General features: G+C 40.8%; 1 protein-coding gene and 1 pseudogene across 1 annotated transcript; one reads left to right on the top strand and one right to left on the bottom strand.

Annotated features, from left to right (window-relative positions):
* Positions 1-246: 246 nt before the first annotated feature.
* On the bottom strand, positions 247-942 carry LOC113454541 (olfactory receptor 10AG1-like; annotated as a pseudogene).
* Positions 943-5,493: 4,551 nt separating this feature from the next.
* LOC148124262 (protein FAM200A-like) lies at positions 5,494-6,297 on the top strand. Its single transcript, XM_087917249.1, has one exon. The coding sequence runs from the start codon at positions 5,494-5,496 to the stop codon at positions 6,295-6,297; it is 804 nt and encodes a 267-aa protein (XP_087773375.1).
* The last annotated feature ends 4,607 nt before the right edge of the window (positions 6,298-10,904 follow it).

Below are 10,904 nucleotides of genomic sequence, written 5' to 3' on the forward strand. Positions count from 1 at the left end.
CTGGCTTCCCCATTGATTTTGTTTGTCAGAAAGTTGCCAAAGGCAATTCCATGACCTTGAGACACAGCAAAGGTCATAAATATGAACCAATTGCCAAGAATCTGGATTTTGATGTCATGATCATGCGGGTGGGGGGGGGGATGCTGCAAAGATTATAACTGTGAAAAATGGATCATAAGTCACAAAGGAGTCCTTGTCACAGGAAGAGTTCACTGGGACTGCAACACAACGTGGACCAGAACTGTGTCACTGTGAGTTTGCATATAGCCAGGCCAGGCAAGCAAGGAGAGCAGGGCAAAGGAAGCAGGGCAAGGATGTCAAGTCAACTACCGCTGTTAAAACAGCAATGGACCCTTCATTTTTGTAGGTACTGGTGGAAGCAAGTCTCAGAACAGGCATAAGATCACAGAAGAAATGGCTGGTTCTATTTGACCAACAGAAGGGAAGAGTAAAGATTGAAATTAAATGCCCCAAACCCAAAGAGATACCAATGGCCCATGAGGTAACTGCAAGCATAGTACATTCCCTGTAGTTCATGATATAAGGGTATTGCAAGGGTTTGCAAATGGCAACATAGTGGTCGTATGTCATAGCACAAAGAAGACAACACTCAGTGATCCCAAAGAGTAGGAAAAAACACATTTGAAAGCCACAGCTCCAAAAGGATATAGTTTGTTTCTCTGATAATAAGTTCACTAGCATCTTTGGGCTGATGGAGGAAGTGTATCCAATTTCCAAAAAGGACAAATTCCAGAGGAAGAAGTACACTGGGGTGTGCAGAGTAGGACTGAGAAAGATGAGGAGCAAGATCAAACCATTCCCTACCAAAGCCATGAAATAGAATATGAGGACCAGGCAGAAGAGAAGTTCTCATATAGACTGGAAATCTGAGAAGCCTAGAAGGACAATCTCGGTGAGACAGGACTGGTTGACTTTTTTCATGGTGTCATCCAGATCAAAGACTAAAAACAAGAGGAACATTAAACAATGAATTCAATAATTATTCTTTAGAATTACTAACAGTGTAATGGGCTTCACACATTAGAAATCTATATATTGCTTCCTGTTAGGGATACACCCTAGCAGAATCTGCACAGCAGGCAGGCAGGCAGGCAAAATATGTGAGATAAACATTTTTGTAGCTTACACTCAGTAAAACAGATACACAGTGCTAGTTAAATAGTTTATTCCAGTAAGAGTTATAGCATAGTCAAACAGTCCATATATCATTCACTAGTTCAGTCCGTCCAGGGATTATTCAGTTGCAAATTCCAGTGTTGAAAAGAGAGGTCAGTAAACTTACAAATATCAGTCCAGTAATATATCTCCTCAGAGCAGAGATATGAAGAAGTCAAAACTCCTCTCTTCCTTCAGCAACTCAGCAGTTGGGAAAAACATGCAGTTAACAAATCATCAATCCATGCAATCCAGTCAGGAATCGTCAGCGATCAATCAGGTTCTTTTGCTCCCTCTTATGGCGGTTTCACACCGCACCCAAAATTACATGCTTTGCAGTTTAAAGTGACACACACTTAAACTTACTATCATAGTTTATATATATTATTTTACCCAAACTACGTTAGGTAACCTATGTTATTCCTAACACTTCCTTTAGTTTCCTTTCCTTCCTTTGCCTGTTTCCTCAGAAATAGTAGCTTGGATGATGTTCTATATAAAAAGAAAACTACAGTTTTAATTTAGCATCGTGTCCATCTTGGCTGCCATCATTCCATCCTTATGAATTATGTAAACCATTCTAGGACCTGGACCGACCTAGATTGGATCATTATAGGATGCTTTCTCAGAAGTAATTTGTCAAAATTGTCAATCTTAAGATTTTAAAATCAATCTTCTTTGAGTTAATAGTGCAAGTTTAATTGAAGGTGCCACTCTTTTACATTTTCCTTTGCTTGTTGGTTTGTTTCAGTTCAAATTTTACATTGTTTATAGAGATTATGGTTGGAAATGCTGAATCCTGGAGTGGATGAGCATTGGAGAAAAATGATTTAGATGAAAAACAGCTCAATATTCCATTAAATGCAATTTGTACCCATTGTTTATCATCAGTGACCAGCCATTCCTGTTAGATAAAGGCTGTTTTTTCTATCTAAACAGAGCATGAAAATGTGTTGAAATAAGCAGTCAGAATCTTTCCCATGACAATGCATGAACAAACTGTTGAGAATAAAACTCTTGTACTATTTCACTCTTCTAAAAACAAAATTTCTTGCCTTGAGCATGCCCCATGTAAGAAATCACACCACCAAACACAATCTCTGATAAAATATGAGGCATTAATCTTATGGAAAAAACTTGCCAAGAAAACAGCACAAACTTATCCAGGCCGACTCCAAGAATCACACAGAATTGAACAGAAGATAGATATTTTTGCGGATTTCCAGAAGATCTGAAATCCCAGAAAAATTGGAGGACTTTTTAATCTAACAAGGTCTCAGAACAGACGTACAAGGAGTCTTCCTGGGGATATGGTAAATGAATTACCAAATGACAACCTGGATCTTAGGGAACGTTTCTGGCTTCCAGAGAGCCTCCAGAGCCCACGGAGGCCGTTTTCACCCTCTTGGAGGATCAAGGAAAGCCTCTGGAGCCCAGGGACGGCAAAATTCCCCCCCCACAACATGGTACAGGAGGCCATCTAGTCCTCACCCACCATGGCCACACCCATCCAGCAACTGGGTAGAGAATCCGTTGCTAAAAATTTTAAAGCCCAACTGTCTCTACCTGATCATTTGCCATGTGGCTGGTCTTACAGAAATTGTAATCCAAAAAATAAAGCCTACCAGTGGCATAATTTTTAATGTATTAATAATTGCAATGTCCTGCCTGTCAATGAATACTTCAGCTTCAACCAAAACAATACAAGAGCACACAATAGATACAAACTCAAGGTAAACCTTTGAAACCTGACTCTGTGGTTTCTTCCCCAAACCCCAAAAACTTTAACCTTAGACTGTCTACTATTGACCTCAACCCTTTCCTAAGAGGTCTTGTAGGGGGCGTGCATAAGCGCACCTATGTGCCTACCGTCCCTGTCCTATTGTTTCTTTTTTTCTTATTCGTATCCATTTCATGTATTCATAACCATGTTTATACTTATACCTGTTATCTTATAATCGCTTGACAAAATAAATAAATAAATGACATAAATAAATAAATAATTTTTAATATTCTGCCATGGGGATCAATAAACAAAGAAAATCTTTGGGCAGAGAATCATTTTTAATATGTCCCATCCTGTTTCCAACAGAAATATGATATTATGAAGTCCTCTAAATTTTAAAGGCTGTTCATGTAATCAATATTCTAGGTACTTACATTATAAACCAAGGTAATAATAATATCCATAAGAACATTCTCCATAGTTAACCAGTTAAATCTTAAATGTAAAAAATGTCCCATAAGTACAAAATGAGACACCAATGGACAGTAGTCTTCAATCCCTTGATGTTCTTTTCCCTGAAAGCATTATGGAAAAAGACACATTTTAGGATGCTAAAGGTTCTTTTTCAAGAGATGACTGGACTTTCCGCTTTTTCTTTGAAGACATTTCGCTTCTCATTCAAGAGGCTTCTCAGTTCTGACTGGATGGTTCAGAGGGATTTATACTCCTTGCAGACAGCTGGTCATTTGCATTCTTTTAGAGAGTCGTTCTCCATTTTCTACACCTAGCTGTGTTTCATGTTCTATTTTAATATCTATAGGGTTAATATATTTTAGCTGATTCACAAAATGATGAATCTTCTCCAAGAACTGATCAAGAATTTGTTTTAGAACCACCACCAGCTTAGAATTAGGCATCCTCGTAGCTCCCTCTAGTGGTCAGAGACTGTTATTTGTTTATTCATTTAATTATTTTTTTCTTTTCTCAGCCAATCCAAACCCTTAAATATCGACAGACTTCAACCACCCACAACTAAACAATACAGAACTAATTATTTTAAAGGTAATAGGTTAAAGCCACAGTTTTTATCCTTATATTTTTGTTAGAAAAAGAGTATTCCATGCTTCCTTATTTTGACTGCCTCTAGCAATCCACTCTCCCTGTTGTTTTACAGTCTCAATAATAGTGTTCAAAATTTCAAAAAGGGGTGGTAGGCTGTAACTAAAGACAGCCTCTATAGCTTGTATAGATAATAGTGTCATAAATTGTTTAAGGAATGAAGGGCAAACCTTATTGTCCATTTGAAAAATAAAAACCAAAAGAGCTGTTTTATCCAACAACCTTGCCTCTCAGTTTCAGATCACCCAGTTATCTTCGAAGCTCAGCTTCTAAAACTGCTTTCAGGCTGTTGCTGGATCTTGAGGGATGATTCTGGGACCTTTTTTATTTTATTTATTTTATTTGTCAATCACTTACAAGGTAATAGATATAAGAATAAGCATGAGTATGAATACAGGAAATGGGGACAGTAAGACAGAGACGATAGGCATGATTGTGCATTTATGCATGTCCCTTACTGACCTCTTAGGAATGGGGTGAGACCATTAGTGGATAGTTTGAGGTTGAAGGAGTGGGGGGGGTTAGAGGATGTAACAACAGAGTCAGGTAGTTCATTGCAGGCATTGACCATTCTGTTGCTGAAGTCATACTTTCTGCCATCAAGTTTGGAGTAGTTTACATTGAGTTTGTATCTGTTGTGTGCTCTTGTATTGTTGCAGTTGAAGCTGAAGTAGTCACTGACTGGCAGGACATTGTAGCAGATAATTTTGTGTACAACGCTTAAGTCCAACCATAGGCAGTGTAGTTCTAGGTTGCCCAAGCCCAAAATCTCAAGCCTGGTGGTGTAGGGTACTCTATTGCGAGCAGAGGTGTGTAATAATAATGCTCTTCTCATGAAATACTTCTGGACTCACTTTCCTTAACCTTAGAAAGTCAAGCAGACAAAAGGAAGCCTGCTCCTTTTGTTGTTAAAACAAACAACAGTCTAGAGCAGTGATGGCTAACCTATGACACACGTGTCACTCATGACACGCCAAGGCACTTTGACTGACACGCCTGTTGGTGTGGGGAAAACCTGCACATTTAGAGGCTGCCTCTGCTCTGCTCCAATCCCTGCTCCCTGCTTGTTGCGTGGAGGCATGGTGTCACTGCTGCCTCACAATGAGAGAAGAGTTGATTAAGTTAGAATCAGTGCCAACAAGTAAATCAGAGAAGGAAATATGTATGGTTGTTATACAAACATTCCGTGACCTAAGCATTGATGTGTGTAAAGTTGTGTCAGTGACAACAGATGGGGCACCCAATATGGTGGGAAAAAGTGTAGGATTTGTGAAGTTGTTTATGGAAGCTATTGGACATCCACTTGTTCCTTTTCATTGTATTATCCATCAGGAGTTTTTGTGTGCCAAAGCAGGATTCACAGAAATAAATGATTTAATATCAGTTGTAACAAAAATAGTGAATTTCATAGCTGCTCGACCTCTTCACAAGCACTGTTACAGGAAGTTGATTCAACCTACTGTGGACTGCTGATGTTCAATAATGTGAGGTGGCTAAGCCGAGGAACAGTACTTGAGCGATTTGTGGAGTGCTTTTATGAAATTAAGCTTTTTCTTGAGAATAAGGATCTTGCAAACTTTCCTCAGCTCAATGATCATAAGTGGGTTTACTCATTGATGTTTTTCACAGATATCTCTGTTCATATGAATGAGCTCAACTTAAAATTACAAGGTTTTGGCAAAAGTATTGATGTTATGTTTGGATACATAAAAGCCTTTCAAAGTAAACTTAAAATCTTTAAGCGAGATATAGAAAGTAAAACGTATAAGTATTTTCCACAAGTAAAAAATGCCAGCACAACTGTACAAAATGAAATAGAGCCCATGCACATGAAGTACCATGATATCTACAGTACTTTAGAATTAAATAGTTTCAAATGGATGAAAATTGTTGATTTGGAGATGCAACTTGCTGAATTTCAAGACAGCATCTGGATTCAAGTGTTTGTCGATTTGAGGTCCAAGCTTGAGAATCTGGAAAGAAATCATTTGGAGAATGAAGAAGACTGCCACTACGAACAGGAAATTTGGAGTGCTTGGAACAGATTACCAGACACTTTTAGTGCCTTGAAAAATCTAGGAATGGCTTTACTCACAATTTTTCCCTCAACGTACTGTTGTGAGACCTTATTCTCAGCATTAAATAATATTAAAACAAATAAAAGAAACAGACGGACAGATGAAGGTAGCAGTGCTTGCTTGGCCCTGAAGTGCACAAAATACAACCCTGCAATTGAAGATTTAGCAAATGCAATTCAGCAACAGAAAAGTCACTAAGGTAAATCATTATTTGTTTTTTGCTTTTTAAACTAATAAATATAATAAATATATTTAAAATATAACTCTTTCTTTATTAGGGCTGCAAATATTACCAAATTATTGATATTTCTTGAAGTGACACATGACCCGAGGAAGGCTACACTTTTTCCTGATTTCTGACACACCAAGCTGAAAAGGTTAGCTATCACTGGTCTAGAGAGGGGAGATTCTCTGGGCATGTCGGCTGTTGGCCATGTCCCCGGAGGATTGTATCCCTCCCTCTGTGTTGAAAGATGACTGTTCAATTTTGAACTAGATGGCCTTTTTTACCCTTCTTTCAAACAGTCTTTTCTGTCCAAAATGTGGACTTTGCTATCTTCAAAGGAGTGGCCTTTGTCTTGTAAATGCAGATGTACTGCTGAATCTAATCCTGATGGCTAGAGATACATTTTAGGAATTTTCTGAATGCTAACAAGGAGATAGCCACCCTGATTGGGTGACACAAAGTCTTCTGGAGTGGTAGGGATGCTAATGACTGTGTTTGTATTCCTATGCCATTGTGATGAAAAAGATCTCTGGCATAGTTTCTTGGCTTGTAGGCCCCAATAGGAAGAATTCACTTGAAGACTGTATTTTTTTTAACACAGCAGGAGGAGGATATACTCAGGAAAGCTGATTTAGGAAAATGTCTGCTGGGATCCCATTCATTGCAAGCGGGGCCCACTGCTTTTTTTTTCAATAATCAAGGGATGAATATTCTCCACCAAAGCAGAATTTCAGAGATTAACCATTGTACTCTTTCTTCACAGAACAACATAGAAGTAAACAATAATAAAGCACTACAAATAAAACTCCCATATCCTAACCAAAGAAATCATTTTAAAAATTACCTTTAGATTAAAAAAAAACTATAGGGGAAAGATCTAACTAACCAAACATATCTAAATAATGTGTGGCACACAAATTATTTATTTTTATTGTTTTTAATAATATTCAAATAAATGATAATTACTGACCAAATTTAAAAACAATGGAGATTTTTTAGTACTCTTTGGATATAGAATGCAGCAGAATTTTTCTACTGTAGAAGAGACTTAATCTTCTCTCCAAGAAAGTTATTGATCAAGATTCTCTGCTGTATGTTGACATCCTGCAGTTTGCTTTTAAAATCAGTTAGTCCTATGCGGCTTTGCTCCGCATTAGGAGGGCTTCTCATTGAGTCCAATGCATCAAGAAAGAGACCAAGCCGGTTCAGTCTTGGATGAGCAGCCCTGAACACGTGCTCAGGGAAGCTTTTTTATTGAACACACATAGTTAAACGTCACAAAAGAGAGAAAGTTCAGTCTACTTTACATGTTAAAAGAGTGGGGGGTCTCAGTGGATACATTGTAGCGCCCAATCACAGTGCTTAAGGGATACAAAGTAACCAATCCGCACCTGCAGTCCAGCCAGTAGCCCAAGGTGGGCAGCATCCTTTTGTTCCTGATACCTGCTTTCAGCCTACGTGAGGTCTTGCAGGTATCGAAACTCCTTTGCCTACGTGAGGCTTGGCATATATCAAAACTCCTTTGCCTACGTGAGGCTTTGGCATATGCCCAGGCGGTTAGATGTGGATTCGCTGCTGCATCTCCTCTGTTTTAGTTTTACGCAGAGGGATTTCTTCTGGTTCTTCGCTATAGCCCATACAGAAGCCCGTGCGCATGTTCTCATCAGGGTCCTCTGAGGGTATAGCTTTGTACAGAGATTCCTTTTCCCAGAGGGCATTGACCTGTGCAATGGCGCGTTTTTCTGCTAGCAGTGACAGACTATTGGAGATGGTGCGAACAAAGATTGGTAATATACATGGAAGAATGACACACCCAGCAGCAATAATACCTATGAGCGCTACTATAGCTTGTAATCCTGGCAGTTTTGGGAGCCAGGAGCCAAAGATATTTTTGAGGTCCATACCTCACCATACTTGATCCGGATTGTAGGTTAATTGTCGCATCTCAGTAGTTAACTGCGCTACGACTTTGCCAACCTTGTCAATTTGAAGACAGCAATTTGTGAGATTAAACCTTCCACATACCCCCCCTTCCTTGGCTAATAAATAATCCAAAGCCAAGAGATTTTGGTAGACAGTTCTGCGTAATTTGTCTGTAGCAGTTGCAAGAGTGTTTAGAGCCTTATCTATTCATTGACCTGCTAAATCTAAGACAGCTTGCAAACGAATGATTCTATTAAGCATATATATGGGGTCCTGTACCCATAAGACCCGTCTTGGGCCCAAGTAGCCATGCCATAGGTGCAGACGATTCTTTCTGAGGTCCAGGTGTCCCCTGTGTATTCTGATTGGCAGGGGAAGCCTGCAAAAGCATTGTCGGCTTCCTTTTTTTTGCGAGACAACATGTCATAAACTGGGATGCCTAGTTCCTGCTTCACTGAGATTGGAAGGAGGAAGAAGGAAGGTCTTATCCATCCCAATACACATGACCCTTGCCAATCTGCTGGGAGGGATGGGTAGGCTAGGTTGCCGCAGATCCAATACATGTCATTGGGTGCAGTCCAGTTCTGGGAGGATGAAGTGTCCCTGAGATAAGGGAGGAGGGTTGTGTTGAATTTTGTGGGTGTGGTGGTAGCATTATAAGGTGCTGTCCAATTCCGGTAGGAGATGTCCCACGTACCTAAACAAAGGAGATGTCCTACCGGAATGGACCTGCTTCGGGAGAAGCAGTTTCTACCGATTAGATTGGTAGTAATTGTCCAGATAAGGGGGTCGGGGCAGTTCTGGCTGTTATGTTTCCTATAGAAGACATGTTGTTGAACAGTGATGGCGAGGCTTCTAAGGCTTGCCATGGCCACTGTTCTCCTGTGGTGGTTCCTCCTAAGACAAAGCAATTGGTTATTGCAAGTTGTTTTGCAATTTTTTCTGCCATGTCCATGAATAGGTTTTTTGCTATTATGCTGGTATCAGGGGCTTTATCTAACTTTCTTAAATTATTATACACCGACCAGCCTAATGATGTTTCCTTACCCTCATATATCACTTCTGTTTTTATAGTAATGTAGGTGTTTGGGTCTGCTCCTATGCCATCGATCCCTATACCATAGGGATCCATGGCGGGGTGTTGTCTGGAGATAGTGATCTCTACCTTGTTGTCCTTGGTAGACCATGATACTCATTTAAAATGTGACAGATGATTGCAGCCTGGGTACCCTCCCCCAGTGTAATCACAGACACAAGACCAACCTGAGCATTCAATGGAGCCCCGCAAAGGGATCCAATGATTAGGGTTTCCCTACGGCCCAATTGGTGGGCGTGGGACACAAATACTTATGATCATGAGCATATTTGGTTTTCCAATCATCTGACCCACAAGGATATCCCCCTGGTTTGGAACAAGCAATGCAAACATCAAAAGTTAAGACAATGGGGTCAGTACCATCCTTAAGCACAGTGGTGTGATTTAGGTAGTAAAGTTTTCCCTCCCCTTCAGGATCAGCTCTGCCAGAGGCTTTTGGAAGTCCGGCCCACAAAGTAACATTGAGGCGAACAGCTGTCTTGGGGTCATAGCAAATAGTTTTTGAGTTCATTTTGCATAACTGATATATAGTCCCGTTATTCTGGCAAGTTTTCCCAGTAGAAAGGCATATCTGTGGTTGCTGGGTATGGTAAATGAGAGTCAGTTGAGTGAAGCCTGCTTGTGTGGTTTTGGTCAAGCAGGGGTGCAGTCATCTGGTTTGGTGGGTTTTTGTGATCTTTTAATCCTATGCAGCAAAGGGGGTTCTGAATATGAGTGTCAGGCTGATTCACGAATTGTCTGTGATGATGATGAGGTGAGCGAGGTCTGAGGATTGTCCAGGAGCTGTAGGTGTTGCGTGTAGAATCATGGAAGCGTCGACCTGAACAATAGTAGGTGGTTGCAGTAGGATGGGATATGAGGAGTGTAGCTCGAGGGGGTTGTTCAAAGGTGTTGACCCGGAAAGAGGCGTTGCTGGAGATGTAGGACCATGGCTGAGGAAACGTTGACCATCTGAGATAAGGGGGAAAAATGTCCCAGGATGGAGTGCAGGTCAGCAGAAGGGGGGTGTCTGACGTGAAGTATGTTACTCTGGATGGAATGGAAACTTTGGAGGCGTGTGCAGCAAGGAGGAAGAGGAGGAGGAGGAGGGTCAGTGAAGCAGCAGGGCAGATCATGTTGATATGTCTGCAGCTGGTGGTTTTGCTACCTTGGGGTGGTATGGTCTGACGTGCCGTCCAGGAACCCACAGGACACGATCTGGAAGCTGGATAGCTGCGTAGCCGTGACCCCAGGTGAGGAGATCAGCAGGACCCTTCCAAGCAGGGTCTGGCAGTTGGCGGTAGTATACCTTTGGTTTGGGAGAATCAGGAGAAGGGGGGAGGAAAAGTGTCGTTCCGCTGCTGTCGTGGCAGGAGTGCCAGAGAGATTGAGGAAATTAAGCGTATAAAGGCAAAGATTAAGGGTATTTTGCATCGCCGGGAAGCCAAGGGTTTTTTTCCCTTTGGTCAGATGTCGTTCTAGTGCTGTCTTTAAAGTTAAATTGGCTCTCTCTGCCAGGGCTTGTCCCTGGCTGTTGTAAGGAATCCCAAATTTGTGGGTAACCTGCCACTTAGAGCAAAA

The sequence above is a fragment of the Pseudonaja textilis genome, chromosome Z (genome assembly GCF_049901715.1).
Source record: "Pseudonaja textilis isolate UNSWEBS1 chromosome Z, rPseTex1.2, whole genome shotgun sequence".
In the NCBI taxonomy this organism is placed as follows: Eukaryota; Metazoa; Chordata; class Lepidosauria; order Squamata; family Elapidae; genus Pseudonaja; species Pseudonaja textilis.

Coding starts and splice junctions, on each gene's coding strand:
- LOC148124262 (XM_087917249.1), top strand. CDS start 5,494: ATGTTCAATAATGTGAGGTGGCTAAGCCGAGGAACAGTACTTGAGCGA.